Raw genomic sequence first — 20,916 nt, forward strand, 5'->3', positions numbered from 1 at the left:
AAGACAGCTCAAATGTTCAAATTGATAAACAGCTAAAACTGAAGTCAGGGCACACGCCAAACCCCCAAATCCTTAACGATAATATGACAAAACTAACACAAACCTCTTGCACGCAACCGCCATGGGCAACCGCGACGCCTAATTTAAAACTTGTTCCTAAACCAAAATACACCTTTGCTGCTCTGCTCGCCTTCGTCTGGTTCCACGAAAATACACTTTGCCTCTCTAAATATCGCCCTGTAAACTGGTGTACCATCGAACGAATATACTCTCCCATAGCGGCTTGATTGCCTCGTTGCCTCCATTGCGTGGTAATGCGGCATCGTCGAAAACAAATGGTGAGCCACGTGAGTGTCGGTTATGTATGGAAGACCTTGTTCAGTATCCGTAATCACGGTCAACGGTTGCCAGCGCACCCCGTAACCAGTCCCACTCCGACGAATCATAGTGCGGCAATGCTGGGTGAGTGTGTTGCAAAGTAAGTATCATGAGGAAGGCGTTGACAATGAGCAAGGACACCATAAACGCAAACAACCCAAGCCAACCCTTTAGCCAAACGACACGGTACAGCCCGTAGGTGACAGCGAGGACACCGACATCGGATACGTAGATTTGCAGCCGTTCGCGGTCGTTGTAGATGGGCCGTAAGGATTGTAGTGGCATGCAAATCCATCATAAGGCCTGCCTGCTACGTTGAACATCAAGTAAAGAGGCCAGCCGAGGGTGAGTTGAATTGTGACTGAGAAGAATCGGCCTAGTGGATTGTTGAGGTACTTTGCCCACCATCTAATGGAGCTACGTTTCTTCGGGACAAACACTTCGTCGCGTTCAAGGGAACCGGTGTTGGAATGGTGACGACGGTGGCTGTATTTCCATGAGAAATACGGGACGAGGAGGGCCGAGTGAAGGATGAGACCGACGGTATCATCGACCCATTGGTAGTCGCTGAAAGCGTGGTGGCCGCACTCATGGGCGATGACCCAGACGCCAGTCATGACCGAGCCTTGGACGGCCCAATAAACGGCCCAGGCGACGAAAGAAAGGGGTTGGGGAAGGTAGGGGATGCAAGTGGTGGCTGCATAGTGGAAGAGAGATATTAAGATGAAGTCGTAAATGAGATAGGAGAATGAGCGGAAAAGTGAGCGCTGGAAACAGTGTGGGGGGATGGCTTTTTGATTTCGCCGAGAGTGAGGGTGGTCTGGATATTGGGACTCTCTTCACTGACCGGATTCTGGCTTCCTTTCAGATGGGGGAACCGACATTCTGCCACCAGCACCCATTGTTCCACAACCTGGAGAAAGATAAAAGATGGCAAAATGGTTAAAACACCAAAGTCAGTTTGATGTTTGTGTACCAACCAAATATATAGATCAAATATAAACATATATTTAAATATTCATAGCCGAATCTGAGTTACATGAAAAATCCGAGATCGGAACATTAAAAAAAGACAAATAACATACGTACCAAATTAAAAAGAAAATGGGCCATCATACTTTCTTTCTAGTCACAGCTAATTAACATGTTGGGGTCAACAGAATAGTCATTCTTTGACATAAACTAGTCTTGAAGTCAACTTAGTTCATTTAAAATTAGACCCTACATTTGAATCGTATCATCAAAGATTTGGGGTTTCCTTTATTGTTCTAAATTGCATGTGACCTACTTTATACCAATAAAAAAATATCATACCAAAAAAGGATACATATTCAATGTGGATGAGAGATGTTGTCCCCTTCTATCACATCTACTTAAATACAGTAGTTATTATTTTTAAAAAATATTGGTGAAATTACAATTTGACCCTCCAGAAAGTTATTCTATGATTCAGTCTAGGCATCTAACACAAACTTCCTAATGGATTATACATGGCTTAAAGTAAAAATAAACCCCTAAACTGTGTTGTTTCTTGCTTTAAGTCTCTAAACTAAATTTTGATCCAAATAAGTACTTAAAATATTATATATAACTATTATAAGTCTTACCATTTTTTAGTTAGAAATTTTCTTTTTCAATCAATGAGAGGTTCAATGTCACATAAAATTAAGTACTTGTTTTGACCAAAGAATAGTGTAGGGACTTAAAACAAAAAAGAGACATAGTTTAAGGGCTTATTTGACCAGAAAATAGTTTAGGGACTTAAAACAAAAAAGAGACATAATTTAAGTGCTTATTTTGACCAAAAAATAGTTTAGGGACTTAAAACAAAAAAGATAAAGTTTAAGGACTTACGTCTAGTTTAAGACGTTTCTCATTTATAGCGATTGAAGCATAAAAGGCAATAAGTACAAACCTATCAAACAACTTGCAATGCTATGACTACAACCTTACACAGTCTGACAGGCAGGCAGAAAGGAAAGCACGTTTACAAGTTAAGATAAAGAAAAGGGAGGAAGCATGTCGGTGGACAAGTTGAGCGGTGAACTTGTGAATCGATGAATAATCTATAGATGAAAATAAGTGGCCACTAGCGTGAGATGCGTTGACGAGATAAATTCAGCAGGGGTGTACTACTACGACTAATCCTCCTACATACAGGAGCATCCAAGGTCCAATTTGTCACCAATAAAAGTATAGTAAAAGTAATTAACGACCAATATAGCAGCTTAATTTCCCATTTTGTTGGCTTTTCCTTTTTGTACTTGACACGCAAGGCTCACCAATAATATGCTTTCATATTAAGCTAATGACTCAAAACTCCCTTAAAATTGTTCACATTCTGAAAGCTTAAGCATGTTGTTTATTAACATGGCCCCCACCAACCATCCTATTTAACCCATTCAAGAAACATGCATCTTTTAACCTAAAAAAATAGAAACATGCATCTTTACCAGTTATGTTAATTAAAAATTATTTATATGTACCAAACCGAAAGAAAATCAGTAATTACAAATCTTCTTTTTCAAGTATCATTTTAATCAAAGATTGTTAACAACAGCCCTAAAGGCACTTCTATACTATCTATAGAAATAGTTGATGGCCCTAATTGCACTTGTTGGCAGATATTTCATATTTGGTGCAACTTCTTGTAGTACTAAAATAATAGCATATGCCATTGGAAAAAACACCACAAATAAATCAGTGCCAACTGGCTGGAAAAAATGATAACGTCACAGCTGTCACTGACTGAAGATGGGAATCAAGTGAGTACGACACAAAAAGTTTTAAAAAATAACCTTTTAAAATCATGTGGTCATCACGTGATAATGAACCATCAATCAAATGATTTTCTTAAATCGGAAGTGTCACAAATCGCTTTCATTTCCTACCAATAACAGCGTATCTATCACTTCTCCATATTAAAAGCTTATCTAACGAATTTAGCTAATAAAACATTGATTTAGGGTTTCATTTAGCTAATTAAATTAAATTTGGTATTTACTGACAAATGAAACTAATTCAACAGTGTAAATTTTATGATAAAAACAGTACAACTTATTTTTCTAATTAATCAAAACCCAATAAATAATTAAAAAGTTACAATTTGAATATATTTTGTTGTAAAAATCAACATCCAGCAGAAAAGGACAAATCGCCTTTACTTTGTTCCCTGATTTAACTTATAGCTTGTGTTGTTTTGTGATTGAAAAGTAATTCATGTGCAGCCACATTCAAATGAAAACTAGAGAATATTATAGTTTTAATATTAAATTCATGAAAAAGAATTTCACAGAGGCCGCCGAAAACCTAACAAACTAAAACAGGCCCCTTAAACTTTGGCTCAGTATCAACAAGAAGAACAGATTCGATCGACATGATTCTTCTTTCATCAAAGCAACAAAATATCTTACAACCTCTAATCAAATTTATGCATGCACGAATAAATACATATATTATATAGCATAAAGAGGACGAAACAAAGAAATATAAAATAAAAGAAGGGAAACGAAAGATCTACGGCTTTAACAGTACCGGCGATTGTTAGCTTGAATCAAATGAAAAACAGAGTAAGATCCGATAATTAAGGTGTTTCATGTTCAACACTGCAACTTCAGATCCAAACTCAGAGACACAAAAACGTCGAAAAAAATCAAAGAGAACTTAACAAAAACATCCAAATCTGAACTTCAAACGCCTGAGATCTAAAAAACCAAATAAAACTAACAATGAAAAACAAGGAAAATAGTCTTAAAAAACAAGGAAAATTAAGCGGAAAAACTGTTGGGGAGGGGAATTGGAGAGAAATCGAAGCACCTGAAAATGCAGATAGAAAATCAAATCCGTCTTTAAATATTCCTTTTCCCTGGCCCTTCTTTTCACTATTTCGATAGGTTTTCTCCCAAATACGGACTCTTCTCTTTTCCCCTTCAATTTCTGGTGGCCGTCTCCCTGAACTCAGAGCCTAGTATTTAAGCTTTTTTGTTCTTAGCTTCACTCTCGGATGAGTGGACCTATTCCCGTAATTTCACACCACTTGTTCTGATTTTCTTTTTTCTCCACGTGGCGTATTTTAATTGGTCTTATCTTCTCCGATTGATTAAGAACCGTTAACCGTGTCGATTTCACAGATTATGCCTTTCCGTCCTATAAATATCTAGTGCGAGTTCTTTTTTTATAATAATTTTAAGAGTAAACTATTTATTTAGTCGCTCAACTATCGCTTTAGTTCCGTTTCTATCATCACACAATCTCTTTAATTTCATTTTGATCACCAAACTATTTTATTTTTTAAAATTATCACTAACATTATTAATTTGATCATTCGTTGTTAAAAAAATTAATGATAGTGTTAATGTGTCAACATACGATAATACCATATTATCATTGAAAAAATAAGAAATATATCACAATATCAGTTATATTAATTTTTTAACAACGGATGACCAAAATGAAACTAAACCATAACATTAGTAATAATTGTGAAAAACAATAGCTCGATGACAAAAAACGGAATCAGAGTCATAGTTGGCTGAGTAAATATGTAATTTATCCTATTTTTAATGGTGGGATTCGGGTTCTTTTATTTGGACGGAAATACCCCTCATGCTAATATGGAAACGACCCCGCTTTCTCCGCCGTTGGATTAGCTTTTATTAAAAGAATCGGTGCTTCCATTTGATAATACCTAAAATATATAAATATTAAAATGTCACGTTTCGATACTATCTTTTGTGTTTATATATTTTAAAACATAAAATAATCAATTCAATAATTTTACATATTAAAATGTCACGTTCCGCTTTGATTCTGATCTTTGATTTATTAAAGTATAAGTACAAATAATTAGGATTAAAATTGAACTAATTTAAAATACAAATATAATAAAAATTAAAAAATATATATAAGTTTAAATTTTAAATCAAAATATATTATTACGAACATGTTATTTGTTTAAACTAAAATATATATGTAATTTATTTTAGCTTAATACTAATTTAATCATTAAAATTTGTTTTAACGCAATAAATATAGAACTTCATATTTAAAAATTAAGTATACAAATTGTCTCCCGACTATAAGGCGTTGTTTTATCGGGTCACTTGATTATTAAAAATTATAAAATGGTCCTTCGATTGTATGGTGTTATTTTATTGAGTCACTCGACTATTAAAAGTTACAAAATGGTCACTCGAATATTCATATATTTCAAACTCATCCTTTTTCGTTAAAAAATGGTCGTCGTCTGAGCTAAATGTTAACTTGCTAACTAAGATATGATAAAATCATATTTTAATGATGTTTATTGGCACTGTCGTTGCTTTTAAGTATTGGTTTGAAGACATAATGTTTCAAGCACTAGCTCGACAGCAAAATGTAAATGGAGAGTCAATCCATAAAATATAATTCAAATGATTTTAGGATCAAATTTTATCATATCTCATTCAATATGTTAACATACAACTTAGGTGATCATCAATTTTTTAACAGAAAATGACAAGTTTGGAACATATGAATAGTTAGGTGACTATTTTGTAACTTTTAATAGTTGAGGGTCTCAACAAAGCAATACCCTATAGTCAAAGATCATTTTATATCTTTTAATAGTCGAGGACTCAGTAAAACAACGTCCTACAGTCAGAGGACCATTTGTGTATTTTATCCTAAAAAATTTCATTAACGGAGTCTCTTTTATAATATTATTAAACCAAATGAATATATCATATCAAATATATAATTGATAACCAAATGAATGACGGTAATATAATGTAGAACAACAATTTATTATTAAATTATTATTATAGTAGAAAATATCAAGAAAATAATTCAACATTTCCATGAAAATAACCAATAATTTCAGAAAAATATTAAATTAATAAAATTTTAAATATAAATGTTTAATTCATTAAATTATATTAAATTAAGATTAAATTTATAAAATTTAAACTTAAATATTTTATTGTATTAAACCATCTCACTATCTTATTTAATATTTAATTATTAATTATTTTCTTCTAACAATATTTAATAAATTATCATTCATTTAACAACTATTTAACAATGAACGTTCAAATATCCTGATAATATCTAGTGCTCGAAGAAGGAACCTCTGAGAATAACAATCATTCCTTTAACCATTGAGGTAACTTAGTTTGGGTTATAACAATATTTAAATTATTTTTTTAAATATGATATTTTATGTTTTGTAATAAATTTTGAGTAATAATTAGTGAAAATAACATTCTTTTAAAAATGGCATTACGAGTACAAGCTTGCCCTCAAGTGTTTTTTTTTTTTTAAATAGTTGATCCTATTCCATATGTAATGAGGGTAAGGGGGAGATAGGATAGAAGGCTGCCGCCAACGTCAGGTTGATGACAGTTTCCATGAAAAAACTCCGACAGAATTATGAATTGCTCGTCGTGAGACTCGATCCCACGACCACAAGATTAATAGCATTGCGTTCTACCAACTAAACTGAACGGAAAATTCAAATATGAAATGACAATGCCAGATGTTAAACTTCTATTAAAAAGACAGTGATGTTTGGAATATTTAAACTCTTACTTTTTTCGATAACTTCTATGTTTGGAATATTTAAATATGAAATGATGTTAAACTCATTAAATATTATTTTCACTGCTAAATATAAAAAATAAGAGTTAATTGCATCATATGCCCCCAAACTACGATCCACATTTACATTAGTCCTTAAACTTTTGAACATTCTAATTTCATCCCAAAATTCATCCAAATATGTAAATAGTTTCAACCATAGTTTAACCTAATTTTTTTTCAAACGTATAATAATATAACTTTGCCAAAAGTTTTTATTAAGAAGCGATGTGATTAGTATATACAAATAGTTTGGGATGAAATTGGAATGTTTAAAAACTTTGAGGACTAATTTATAATGAAAGTTATAGTTTGGGGATGAATTGAAATATTCAAAAGTTTTAGGAGTAATTTAGAATCGTAATCACATTTTATAGATGAAATTGAAACATATATAAGTTTAGGGACCAATTTAAAACGAGGGTCATACTTTGAGAACATGTGATGCAATTAACTCAACAAATAATGACAAGACGTTTAAAATCTTAACCTAATAATCGGTTGATCTATTGGAATAATGTACTAGATTTTTTAAGTAAGATTGCATGTTTGAATCTCGACGTTATAACTGAAAAATATGAATTAGTAAGGTTACCTCATAATGACAAATCAGTTGGTCTAGTGGGATGAGACACTATGTCTCTTGAGCAAGGTTAGGGGTTCAAATCCTGGCGTTTGCGAATGGAGCAAACTGGGTTGGGAGGATCACCCTCGCCTTTGCAGTACTCAATCTGGATTAGTCGATCAATAGATCAGATATCAATGATTAATTCAAAAAAATAACTATAAAAAATTATATATGTGTGGTTTCTACATTTTAATATATAAAAAATTAATATGTTTCAAAGAAATAATTGTGTAATAATAAAGAACACTAATAATGTTTTATTTGAATTTAATTTAACATTTGTTAGGCATACCAAACTTACAAAGCACAAAATGCTATTTCACATTGGTGAACTTCCAAAAAATAGTACATATCTCTTTCCATGGCATAAAGTATTGAAAAATTTTCACAATATATTACTTTATAATATACATAACATTCTTATCTTTATTTTAAAGGAATAAAACCATTCCATTATAGTTTACAACAAATTCAATTTTAGAGCTATTTAATTAAAAACACCTCATAGAGGTATATGAAGGTATTGATTTTAATATTTTATTTAAGGGTCATTTGTTTTATATTTTACAGATCAGTTGTATAATAATACTATTTGGTTTATTGAACGATTAAAGGTTTTTTTATATATAAATTCTGATCTTAATCTTATTTACAAGAATGAGAGGGGATTATGGGGGAAAGAAGGGGAACGTTCCTATTGAGTTTATAACCTATGACCTAAAGGAATATGAGAGAACAAATATGAACAAACTTGACCAACCGACCAAATGTACTTGCTCTGTTGATCGAGTTAGTTATTAAGTTAGGTTGAAATTTGACCTTCCAATCCACATATGGCATCATGATAAATTGATAAGCAATTGCTTAACATAGGGTCAGTTTCGACCGTAACAAAATTACATGTTTTTTTTAATATTTACACACGTGACCACACAACCAAATTTCGTACATGGGTAGGGGACCGGGCTAGGAGTGAGTGTTCTCCGGCCAGTCGGCCATCGTTGAGCTGTCAATTTTATATGTTCAATATTGAATTTTATTATAAAATAAATATATTCACTATAATAAATATATATTTTTAATTTATACTATCCAAATTTTACATAAAATTTTCTTTTATTCTTATTAATTATTTTTATTTAAATATTAAAAAACCATTATCATATTAAAAATAAATAAATTAATTAACAGATAAAAAAAACTAAATTTTAATTATAGAAACTCAAAATCTCCACGTTAAAATATTTTTTTTATAATTATTGACATTATAGATTTAAAATTCGATTGCGGTCTCATTTTCGTTTGCGTTACGTTTATCGCGATTACGGACATAACATGCATTATTGTAGTGATTGCGAGCGTTACGATTATATAATAGTTGTTTTAAACTGTACTGCTACCACTATATAGCAATTGTTATTCTGATAGCATACCGCTATTTAAATATTTGATTGACATGAAAAACAAATCACTTGAAATCATATAATAACCATACAAAGAGAAGATCAATAAAATAAAATAAAATATAGATACAAATAGACCTAACTTCGTTAACAAATGAATCACAAGAAGAGACAAGCTTACATAAAGACCACTGACAATCGCAAATCAAATTCAATTTTGTGAGAAAACTATGTTTGAATGCAAATCGCATATCCAAAGCATGAAAAAATCAATAAGATGATAAATAAACATTATATTGATCACTCGAAATGACATCAAATCTTAACATTAAAAAAATGAAACAAAGAGAAAAATCAAACGACCATTAAAAAAATTGAAAACTTATGATAAAACTTGTTTATTAAAATAAAAATATAAAAAAATATAATATAAAAAATGAAAAAAAACAGTGATTGACGGCCAATACTAGATTAGATTAATATCACCACCAACCAAACAAAGATTAGAAAAAAATAAACAACACGAAATTATGGGAAATTCTACCGTGCAACAGTCTTAATATACGAATAAAGAAATACGCTACCGATTTTATTATCATTTTTTAACAAAACCGGTAAAAAATTACCTAAAACATTATTATTTATACCTAAAACATTAATTTTTTAACATTTCCGGTAAAGTGCATAATAATAACAAAACCGGTAGAAAAAAATAATATTTTAGGTAGCGTTTTACCGGATTTATTAACAAAACTGGTAAAGCGTCCAATAATAACAAAACCGGTAAAAATAATAATGTTTCCGATAATTTTTTATCAGTTTTATTAAAAAATAATAATAAAATCGATAGCATTTTTTCTTAAACGTATATTAAAACTATCACACGAGAGAATTTCTCGAAAATATTTGAATAGGATATTAAATTATTGTTTTTCTATATCTTTTTATTAATTTGTTGTGGCCAAAATTTCCCCTCAAAAGTAGAGGAGATTAATGGTGCAATTTCAGTTTGCGGTTCATTTTGCTTTTTCCCCATTTCCCAGCTGCACGGCTTTATAATCTGCAGATTCTTGGCCCTATTTCACTTGGCAAATTATTGGAAACAACGTATGCTTTACGTCATCGAATTTTGTTAGGGTGAAATAAATTAGTTTTAAAAATTATCCTCATAATAAAAAATATTTAATTAAATATGTTAATTAATAAATAATAATAATAATATCATAATAACTTTATTGTATAAGATCAGTTATTTTTAATAATACGAGATGATTATAAAATAATATATTTATAATTTTTTAAATTAATTGATAATATATACACATATAATAAATACAACTACTCTAACTCAAAACTTTTTTAAAAATAAAATTCTCTTTAATTACCGATATCACTTGTACTTATATACCACGAGGTAGGACTTTCACATAACGTCAGGCTCTTCCCAACCTGTTTACCCATCGCCCTGTTGAGTTTGAAGATGCCATGGACCTACGTTTAACAACATTGCTCAACCAGACTAGATTTGGGCTTTATTTTAAGAAATTTTCGATTTTCTTATTACTCACTCGATTCAAACGAAATTCAAATTAATTTAAAATTGTTGTTGTTATCCTTTAATGTTTCATTTTTAATATTGTGTATGTAGCGATGTATAAATGTTTATTATAAAATGATTAAAAGAAACATATACTACAATATATCCACCCAGATTAATAAAAATATTATTTTAATTACATTCTTTCATTTGTTAATTATTTAAATTTAATATAGAATATATTTAGAATATATAGATTGAATTTTTAAAATGTTAATAATATTACTTGAACACATTGAATTTGCCGTATTAAAAGAAACAAATGATATCGTTTAATTCAACGGCTTTCCATGCTTTAATTATACTTTGCATCCTCTTCATGTGCTCTTCATTGAGTCTGATCGTCCATGGTGAAAGATGTCAGAATATTCCCAGAAGACTGCCTTCTTCTTCTTCTTCTTCATTTACTGCCGGTAAAGCTCAAAGCAAGTCCATCAATGGCGCCATCGAAGAAAAGAACAAGAAAGCTGTGGAGCCAAGACTAAGGGAAGCACCAAAAAGTGTTTCGAATCCCACCCAGAACTGGAATTTGGATCAGTTTCATCTCCGTTTCTTTAATTTTCAAGCTTTACAGCTTTGATTTTTGCATTCTTTCAATTCTTATGTTTGGGAAGGTCTTAAACCTATAGTGTTTGAGTTTAAGTAAAAGATGTAAAGAATTGTATGCACATGAAGAGTTTCAATTAGATTTATTGTGAGGACGGTTTTATTAATTCAGTTTATTCCATTCGTGATAATATTTATAATTTTGATCGAGTTAACGTTTCATTCCATTAAACCAATCAATATTTGAATATTTGCATTTGAATACGAGTAATATAGAAAAAACACAAGACATGTACTGTTGGTTCTTCCCTACGAGGTCATGACTCTTAACTAGTAAGAGCTAAAAGAACGCATGAAACCAAATGGTTTGAATTAATTAAATTGAAGTGTTGGATTTACCCTTGTTTGGTTAATGAGAAAATAAGAGCGTATCAGATGGAAAGTGAAGAACCGCACGATGGGTTGTCAGCTTCTATGTTGTCCATCGTATTGCTTACCCATCCAACTTGCAGGCCTTTACAACCCCAAAACTATCACCATAATATATATATACGATCATGCAACACAGTATAAAACTCTTTTAGTTTTATACAAATTTAGGATCGTTGAATGAGTGAAAATAGATGACTGAGATCAACTGTATGAAATGAGAATATATTCACGAGAAAAAAAAAACAAGTATCTCATCCATATGTTCACTCACTCAACGATCCTAAATCTGTATAAAACTAAAGAGTTTTACATTATATAAGTGGATCCCAGCCCATATATATATAATATTTATATACAAAATTCATTAAACGGTTTCAGTAGTAAGAATAATATTGTTATCTCTTTAGATCTTAAGATCAAGTATATATATATATATATAACGTGTATACGTCCATTGTTTTTTTTGGAATAAATATGGGGTAAAATACAAGACACTGTTTGTTCAAAAATAACTCTCAATCACTTGATAGTAAACATTTATACTCCTGACATTCTTAGTGCTTAAACTCGTGACACCGAGAAATAACAACATTTCCTTTATCACTGAAGTCGTTTGGTTCGTGTTACAGTCATTGTTAATTAATTAAGAAAAATATCAACTATATAATTATATTGAATTCAATTTATTAGACATGTTGGACCAACCACGTTTAATTATGTTTTAAAAATTTTATTTTATATTTGATAATATAATATACAGACATAACTACTTTAATTTATGATCTCTTATGTGTTTGATATATTATAATAAGAACCATATGAACAATGCCGAAATTTCTTTTAATTAAATTTATTTCCCTTTAATATTCAGTGATATAGTCACAACTAAACATGTGCCTATGATTGGAAAACCGAGTCTGAGCTCACAGAATCTCAATCCAACGGCGAAAATTACATTGTACTAAAGTGAAGTCAAGTCACAGTCACCGTACACGTGTAAGTCAAACCAAACTCAAAACCCAAAGTCAAATTTGAGAAACGAGGCACACCCCGCACACATTCACAAATTCTTCTTAACAATAAGCAAATCCTCTGATTTTTCTTAGCATTTCTCTTTGAAAAACTCATCGATCGTGCTCTCCTTTTAGCTTACACCACAGAATCTGATCTGGCTTTTGTTTCTCTTTGCTTCACATTCAGATCATGGTTTCCAATAGATAACCTTTGTGTTCTTTACTGGTTTCACACTTGAAAATCATCGAAAGAAACATAAATAAAAGTAGAAATCCAACTTTTTTTTCTTGGAGCATTTGCGCAATGAGATTCTGAAAAATGGGTTTTGTTCCAAAGATGCAAAGGATTGATCTTTGTTTCAGGGTCAGCTTCATTTCTTTATGGGTGTATTGCTTAATGAGGAGTTAATGCCCTGTTTGGTGGAGTAATTATAGTAGACGGAGAATCTCTATACTTTTGCTTTACTCAATCTTTGATCACTGTAAGTTGAAAGCTTTGAAATTAAGGCTTTTGATTGGATTTGAGGTTTTCCTATCATTGGTTGTTGGTTACTGAAAATTGAAGATTGCATTGTTTATTTTTTGTTGGGTCAAGTGCAGTTTGAAATTAGGTCGATTTTGATTTTTTTGATTTTTTTCTCTCTGTCTAATCGATTTGTGTCTTTTATGAACTCTCTAAATCGAGTTTTTCCTTCTTATGCTTTGATATTTTCCCGGAAAATGTAGGAAACAGGAAGAGAAATTAAACCCAGAAATTTGAATTCCCTATTGTTTTAGAAAGGATAAACCCTGCTGTTTGATGATTCATCTAGGAATTTCTGTTCTGGTTTAGGTGAGTGTTATATATATATATTGCTTGATCTTTCATTTGATTCGGAAAATGGGGTTTGAGATTTTTATTTTTTGGACTGAATTTTTTGATTTTGTCTTTGCAGAAACCTTGTTAAGTTGTTCAAAATTGTGTCTTTGAAGTGGTTGATTTGCTTGCACCATGAGAAGAGGTAGAGGAAAAGTAATGAAGCAGGCTGTTGTTTCGTCTCATGAAGATCCCGGGAGCGGTGACGAAGAAAGAATTCCGGCAAGTAATAGAGGAGGGAGGCTGCAAATCCAATTCAATGATGATATCGAGGAAGGCGAAGCGGAGAAGATTGAAGACGACGGTGAAGATGTAAATGGTTCGGTTCCTATCAAGGGGATGAAAAATCCGCCTGCCAAGGAGAATGGAAGGAAGCGGAATAGGCCTACACAGGCGAAAGAGAATGGGATCGCAACGAAGTTAAGCACCGGTGATTCGATCAAACCTGTTGGATATCGACAAAACGGTAGCAGGCGCAAAAACAAACCTCGACGGGCAGCTGAAGCTGTTGTTGAGTGCAAGTGAAGAGGTTCCGGACAACCATCCCTGAGGATTCCACCTTCTGTTTTCATGTCAAAAGTAGTTCTTGTTTGCTCTTGTATGAGTTTAGTTGTTTCTTTTTGCCATACTTGATTAGTTTGTTGTCGTTTTGGGATTCGATATCACTAATGGATGATTTCGGATCCGAGTTTGTAGATGAGTTTACCAGTGCCTGTCTTGTAACATTCCATGGATTTGGAAACCTGAAGATGTTTATTCAAACAAGACGAGAATGCATGCTCGTTCCAGGATTTTTTCCTGTTTCCATACAAGGAGACTGGTTTGTGAAGAAAATGCAAGTGTAGATCGTTGACCCAAAGCATTGGGCGCTGATGGCATTGGTGAAGGGAAATGCCGGATTCATGCGAGTCACTAAAGGCTCGTCGTATCCGGCTCAACCACCAATGCCCCGTGGTGCAGTCATGAATCCGTATTCGAATGCATCGTGGGATTTAACCGGAACCTTGGAGCCTGTTAGTGCTCAACATTTCGGCAGGCTCTAGTTGCTTCAGCAAAACGGGAGGCAATGCATAGAAATTCAGCAGCAATCCAGGTCGTATGGCACCTCCACACCGCATGTTCACCGGTCGCTCTAAGTTCGTTCCGTTCCTCTTTCCGGTGCGTGCCGACCGGTTTTCGTGCCCATCTCGTGTAGTACTTGTAGTGTTTCGGGCACTGGAGTTTACGTTTTAATCAAATAAACCCAATCCCCTGAATTTGCCATTGCTGCTGCCGGAATCAGTGAGTCAGGCAGGACTAAACAAAGCTTTAGGGGGTGTTTGGATGGGGGAATGTGGGATTCTCATGAGAATGAAATCCACATTTTCCCGTTTGATTAGTCTGGGAATCTTATTATCGGTAATGTAAGATTACCAATAGTGTATTTTTGGAGTATATTACCGGGAATATCATTACCTCTCTTTCTTTAGGTATTGTTGGATTCCCGACCTTTTGGACTAAAATGCCCTTATTTTTTTTAAATATTTTTTTTTCTGTCATTAAATAATAAAAATTCTACGAATATTAAATTACAAATTTATCCTTAAACTATTTTAGATTTACAAAATAGTCTATAATTAAAATTTTATATGAAGCTCAGGGGTTAAAATATAATTTTACCCTTTCATTAAACCTTTTTATATTTTCAATTTTGTAAAAAAAATTATATAAATTTTATGAATTTAATTTTTTTAAAGAAAATATATAAATATTTTCTAACTTGTTAAAAAACAAATATATAATAAGGACAATTTGGTCAAATATACATTCCAATAATCTTTTATTACTTTAACCAAACACGATAATCTTACATTCTTGCTAAGCCAATCAAACACAAAATACAACATTCCCAGTAATCATATTCCCTAGTAATCTTATATTCCCCTTGATAATCTTCCATTCCGTAAACCAAACACAACCTTAATATCAAATTCCTTATGTTTATGCCTTGATAATCATATTCCCCTTGGTAATATTATATTCCCAGTAATGCTTATGCCTGAATATTATTCAAATTCCTCCCCACTCATATATCAAGTGATAATAAATCAAAAGATAATATACTTTAAAATTGGAATATTATGATAATTATTTTATTTATATAAATTATAAATCAAAGTCTGAAAAAATCCAAACTTTAAAAGCCCATGACACCCAACATTTGACCCCTAAACCCTAGAATTGAAATTTAAATATATTTATTTGCTCTATTGTTGATTTGTCGGACGCCATTGAAAGAGCAGGAGCGAGCAGTGCAGAGGAGAAAATGGCGGCAAAACGGAAAATCCCAATCAAGACCCGAAACCCAGATCTAATCCGTGGCGTGGGCAAGTATTCAAGGTCTAAAATGTACCACAAGCGTGGTCTTTGGGCAATCAAAGCCAAAAACGGCGGCGTTTTCCCCCGCCACGATCCCCAGGCCAAGACTCCCGCCGTTGCCGAGAAGCCTCCCAAGTTTTATCCCGCCGATAATGTCAAGAAGCCGCTTCTTAATAAGCGCAAACCCAAACCCACCAAGCTCAGGTTTTTCCTTTAAATGTTATTACTTTGTTTTTTCATACGTAGATCTCTGGAGATATGTTTCTTAATGTTGGTTTTTTTTCCTATTTGTGTTTAGGGCTAGCATTACTCCTGGTACCGTGTTGATTTTGTTGGCTGGTAGATTTATGGGGAAGAGAGTTGTTTTCTTGAAGCAACTCACTTCCGGGCTCCTTTTGGTTACTGGTATTTTCTTTTTCTTTCCCGCTATTGTTTTCATTCCATAGTATTGTTTCTACCATTTGTTTTGGAACATATTTTACTGCAATTACTTGTTTAAGTTTGCCATTGTTATTGTTTTGCCGAATGTTTGTTTGGAAAATTTATTGAAGTGGAACCGGTGCCTATAACTGTAATTTGAAAGCAACTGAAGTTCATGGTTAAACATTAATTGAATGTAAGGATTGGTGTAATTCGAATACCGATTGGATACATGACGATGGTGGTAAAAGCCATCTTATTAACTTTCCGGTATTGTTTTGTCGCTGTATATGTACGCTTATGTTGCTTTGAATCTTAATTTGTACCTAGTGGCTTAGTGTGGCTAGTAATCCTTATTTGTTGTGTTGGCTGTTCATTGTGAGCTTGATTTTGCTTTTATGTTTATTATCTTTTGTTGTTCGATATTTGTCTTTCTTTGCATGAATTTGGGAATTCCCTTTTATTGCAGGACCATTTAAGATCAATGGTGTCCCTCTAAGGCGTGTGAACCAATCATATGCTATTGCTACTTCCACCAAGATCGACATCTCTGAGGTTAATGTAGACAAGTTCGACGACAAGTACTTCACTAAGGAAGTGGTGAAGAAGAAAAAGAAGAATGAGGGAGAGTTTTTCGAAGCTGAAAAGGAGGTTTGTAGTTTTGCATTTATTTTAGTTCAAGCCATACAAATTCCATTAATCTAATTTCATTTCCTGGTTGTCCATCTCTTATAGGACAAAAGGAAACTGCCTGAAGATAAGAAAGAAGACCAGAAAGTTGTTGATGCCTCGTTACTTAAGTCCATCGAGAACGTCCCAGATTTGAAGGCCTACCTTGCCGCTAGATTTTCACTGAAGTCTGGCATGAAACCTCATGAACTTGTTTTCTAGAGGGAATTTTGCACTTAGCTTGGATTTGTAGTGTCAATGGTTTTATCGACAGATTTTTTATGGGGAAAACCAAAATTTTTTGTGTATCATCTTTTGCTTTGTTATGCTGAAAACCTCGAATTTCTTACATGAATTGTTTTGTCTATTTTGTTCTTAATCTGATTCAATATATGTTCTGTTTTGATGTCTATCTTTCTTTTATTGAATTGTTTCCATTTCATAATGTAATTGTTTGTTGAATGGTTCGAAAACTGTAATCAGATCAGGTGCACAAGGTTGTTCGAGCTGAGAACGAAGCTTGAATTCACAACACGAATGTTACATTTTATCTGTCCCAACTTGACCCAGACCTTTTTTTACACTATATGCTCTATTTGAAAAAAAAATCAATCCTATCATATCAGAGTACGTGAAGTTCAGATATTTTTGTCATCTTAAGGAAAACATGGTATAGGCAAGAGAACAATAGATCCATGACAGTACATCTTAATGTGAAACATATTACATATAGTGTTGCAAAGTGCAAAAAGATCCAAAACATTAGTGTTAGAAAAGAGTGAAGCAAATCCAGAAACCAAGTCCTCAGTATTCCTAAAATGGTCTCTTCAAAGAATGAAGGATACAAAGGAACCGTGTGTTACCAATTTTTATATCAGGACCCTTCAGCAAGTATTGAAGGAAAATTTGCCCCAAGAATGCAAACATATCATCAGAGGATGATCAGCCGGGTTCAAGACTTGCACCGAGAGGTGGTTTTCTTATGGTATACAGCATCACCGCATCGACATTAATGTCCGGACCTTGTTTTGCCTTTGAGCTTTCTTAGCACTTGGGGTCCTCTTCATTTTCTGCAACTCCTCCATCACAGCTTTCTCCACTGTGTCAATGGAGTTCAACAGCTTCCTTTGGGGTGTAGTAAGAAGCTCCCCTGCTGATTCATCAGGTTTTTTATTGGCAACATTAAGCAGAATCTTTGACACAGTCTGGATCGGTGGAGGGCGAGGCTTCAATTTAACGGTTGAAGCTGGTGTGGAGAAATTGTGCTCGAGTGAAGCAACCGATGATATGTTTGAGTTAAGAACACTTTCATTTGGGGCACTTGGGGTCTCAAAAACTTGATTTTCACCATCTCCTAACCGAGCTCTCCTCCTTTCAATGGCCTGGTTATTCTCATCAAATTCAGTGAAAATTTCTAATTGTTGCTCGAATTAAGCAACTGTAAAAATAATAATTGAAGTTCAGTGTGAAACGTCATAGGTGTTCTTTCTGTGAAAGCTTTGCCCAACCCACTAATAAAGGGGGTGCGCTAGGATGAACATGAAACAAATGGACTATGGATTGGATGCATCCATGAATGAAAGACAAGTGGACTATGGAAGAATAAGACACCTGATAAAAATTGAAGACGATAAGATGAACATCAAACATATGGACTATGGATGAATCCATGAATGAAGGACAAATGAACTATGGAACAACAAGACACCTGGTCAAAATTGAAGACACTAATATGAACATCAAACAAAGTTCAATGAACTCAAGCCGAGCATCGAATATTAGCTTAAACGTCAATTTTTATGACTCAAAAGAAGGGTTTTCACTAAATGTAAATGGATGGATCAGAACCCAGAAATGAGACAGTAAAATCAGCTCATGAAAGCCAGAGTGAGCATTGTTTATGGTATACTAAATTTAGCAGTTGAATCATCATAATTTCAAGATTCTCTCATTAGCAAAACAAGACATAGCAATTGAACAAATAAACGACATTTCTCTTTTAGTAAAGAAACAGATCAAAAGCGTCCAATAAGATTTCAAACATAAATAAATAAATAAATAAAAGAGAGAAGAGAAGCCGTCAATACCCTTACAACAGCGGTTATGTCCCGGAGAGGAGTTCTTGGATACCAAGAAGGTAATATACTACCCGTACCTCTACCCCTACCACGGCCCAAGGGACCGGGAGTCCCCGGAACATTAGCTCTCGGAGTCCGGCCACGTCTTACACTTCTTGGAGTCCTCAAAGTGCTACCCCGGCGGAACCCTCCTACACGTGCCGTCGAAAGAGTAGCACCGGCAACACCCATTGGCCTACGAGTAACAGGGGAGCCGCCTAAAAGCTCCATCGCTTCTTGCGAGAGGATTCTCAAATGCCCAATCCGTCTTCGAGCAAAGACTTCCGCTAAATCAACGTTTCTCACGAGTCTATCTCTCGACTCAGCCATTGCTTATGGCTTCCAACCCACAAAAATGCAAAAAAGACAAAAATTGGGTATCAAAGAGCTTGCAATAAATGGAGAAAACAAGCAGAAAGGTAAAATGGGTATCAGAAAATTCCCAAGAAAACGGAGAAAAAAGCAAGAAAGAAGAAGAAAAAGAAGGAGAAAATGGATTCTGCTAGTTCAAATTTACAAAAACCACTAACCTTAGAAGAAATGGGCGATTGCTTCAAAAGGGTCTAACGGCGATAAGGCATCTACCGGCGGCAGCAAATATTGAAAGAAAAGCCTTTGGCACTTCGGATTCGAAGATGGCAAATTTGGCAAAATTTTCAAAGTGAAGAAATGGGCGGTCCTATAGCGGCTAGTTTCATTACAGCATAGCGTTTGACACGTGTCACTCAGTTGTTCCATGGCTATGCATTCAAATTTTAGGTTTAGGCGCTCAATGTTTATTCCTATAGTTTTAGGTATAATTCTAGTTTCAATCCCTTTATCATGTTAAAATTTGGTTTTAACTTCTGATTTCTATAATTGAAACCAATTTAATTATTAAATTAATATTTCTAAATTGTAACCAATTTAATTATTAAATTAATATTTCAAACCCAAAACCCCTAGAAAAAATGAATCTCTTTAATCATTAAAATCACTTGATAAATTCACTATTTATATGAAATTTGAAACTTTAATAATTCATTTTATATAAATATGAATATATTTATATTTTCATGTTGTATATTTCTATTGAGTTGATGTTATTTTCCATGTTATTGCATAGGAGATAAGATCCTATTAGAAATGTAAAACTATTTCGTTAGATTTAGAACTGTTGGATGAATGAAAATAGATGTACGAGATTAACAATAAAAAATGAAAATATATTCGCTGGAAAAAAATAACGAGTTAATCTCAGCTATATATTTTCAGTCATTTAACGGTCCTAAATATGTATAAAACTAAAAAGGTTTTAAATTATGTAAATAGATTTTAACTCATTATATGATCGTGTTGTATTCAAAATTTAAACATCTCGCACTCCTTTCTATTTTTATTTTTAAATACTTCATAATCGTGACAGATCTAAAAAATTTGAAAATGTTAAAAAATTTAAAATTATTTTTTGAAAAAATGGGTATACAATTTTTTTATTCTCCTTACCACGCTAAATTAAATTTAGCAATTTCTCTAAAATAATGGGGTACATATGTTTCCCTTGAGGACAATATACATCCACCCTTGTGTCACGGGCCGTGATACTTGGGTCCGAGAGCCTTGAGGGTTTGATTCCAACCTTGGTGAGTTTGCATGCTCACTAGGCTTGGGTAAAACTTACTTAGTCGTAGAAAAGACCAGAAGTATCAATAAGCTTCTAAGGATGTACGTCCCGTCAGACTTTAACTCTGATATTGCAACAGTTTGTGCTTGAAAGTTCTTAGGGCGTGACACTTGCTTCATAAATTCTTATTTTTTTGATGTAAAGTAATTTAATCTCTTATAGCATTGGATCCCAATTTTCTCGTAGATTATATGAACTTAAAGTTTCATTGTGTTTGAAGA

The 20,916-nt window shown here is 33.2% G+C and overlaps 3 protein-coding genes and 1 pseudogene across 6 annotated transcripts; 2 read left to right on the forward strand and 2 right to left on the reverse strand.

Moving 5' to 3' along the window:
- Nucleotides 1-1,289, reverse strand: LOC120202887 (annotated as a pseudogene).
- Nucleotides 1,290-13,245: 11,956 nt separating this feature from the next.
- On the forward strand, nucleotides 13,246-14,222 carry LOC120202888. 3 transcript variants are annotated; one of them, XM_039203239.1, is made up of 2 exons: nucleotides 13,246-13,446; nucleotides 13,553-14,222. In XM_039203239.1, the coding sequence occupies exon 2, from the start codon at nucleotides 13,604-13,606 to the stop codon at nucleotides 13,991-13,993; it is 390 nt and encodes a 129-aa protein (XP_039059170.1). In that variant the 5' UTR covers nucleotides 13,246-13,446; nucleotides 13,553-13,603; the 3' UTR covers nucleotides 13,994-14,222. The 3 variants fall into 3 exon arrangements, with proteins under 3 accessions (XP_039059170.1, XP_039059169.1, XP_039059171.1); XM_039203238.1 differs by having other exon boundaries at nucleotides 13,246-13,444; nucleotides 13,548-14,222; XM_039203240.1 differs by having other exon boundaries at nucleotides 13,246-13,444; nucleotides 13,585-14,222.
- A 1,473-nt stretch (nucleotides 14,223-15,695) lies between these two features.
- On the forward strand, nucleotides 15,696-17,241 carry LOC120202889 (60S ribosomal protein L6-1-like). The gene is made up of 4 exons (XM_039203241.1): nucleotides 15,696-16,030; nucleotides 16,125-16,231; nucleotides 16,716-16,897; nucleotides 16,982-17,241. Exons 1-4 carry the CDS (start codon nucleotides 15,774-15,776, stop codon nucleotides 17,135-17,137), a joined length of 702 nt encoding a protein of 233 aa, XP_039059172.1. The 5' UTR covers nucleotides 15,696-15,773; the 3' UTR covers nucleotides 17,138-17,241.
- A 538-nt stretch (nucleotides 17,242-17,779) lies between these two features.
- On the reverse strand, nucleotides 17,780-19,615 carry LOC120202718 (protein POLYCHOME-like). Of its 2 annotated transcripts, none has more exons than XM_039203110.1 (3): nucleotides 19,563-19,615; nucleotides 19,003-19,364; nucleotides 17,780-18,297 (listed from the first exon to the last, which is right to left on the reverse strand). In XM_039203110.1, the coding sequence occupies exons 2-3, from the start codon at nucleotides 19,360-19,362 to the stop codon at nucleotides 17,911-17,913; spliced, it is 747 nt and encodes a 248-aa protein (XP_039059041.1). In that variant the 5' UTR covers nucleotides 19,363-19,364; nucleotides 19,563-19,615; the 3' UTR covers nucleotides 17,780-17,910. The 2 variants fall into 2 exon arrangements, with proteins under 2 accessions (XP_039059041.1, XP_039059040.1); XM_039203109.1 differs by having other exon boundaries at nucleotides 19,003-19,371; nucleotides 19,563-19,594.
- Between the last annotated feature and the right edge of the window lie 1,301 nt (nucleotides 19,616-20,916).

This window comes from Hibiscus syriacus, unplaced genomic scaffold (genome assembly GCF_006381635.1).
Source record: "Hibiscus syriacus cultivar Baekdansim isolate YM2019G1 unplaced genomic scaffold, ASM638163v2 tig00009009_pilon, whole genome shotgun sequence".
NCBI lineage: Eukaryota > Viridiplantae > Streptophyta > Magnoliopsida > Malvales > Malvaceae > Hibiscus > Hibiscus syriacus.

Excerpts from the sequence above, each read along its gene's own strand:
- LOC120202889 (XM_039203241.1), top strand. The coding sequence starts at position 15,774 with ATGGCGGCAAAACGGAAAATCCCAATCAAGACCCGAAACCCAGATCTA. Across the intron at positions 16,031-16,124 it reads CCCAAACCCACCAAGCTCAG|GGCTAGCATTACTCCTGGTA; the intron begins GTTTTTCCTTTA and ends ATTTGTGTTTAG. Across the intron at positions 16,898-16,981 it reads TTTTCGAAGCTGAAAAGGAG|GACAAAAGGAAACTGCCTGA; the intron begins GTTTGTAGTTTT and ends CATCTCTTATAG.
- LOC120202888 (XM_039203239.1), top strand. The coding sequence starts at position 13,604 with ATGAGAAGAGGTAGAGGAAAAGTAATGAAGCAGGCTGTTGTTTCGTCT.
- LOC120202718 (XM_039203110.1), bottom strand. The coding sequence starts at position 19,362 with ATGGCTGAGTCGAGAGATAGACTCGTGAGAAACGTTGATTTAGCGGAA. Across the intron at positions 18,298-19,002 it reads ACATAACCGCTGTTGTAAGG|GCCATTGAAAGGAGGAGAGC; the intron begins GTATTGACGGCT and ends GAGAATAACCAG.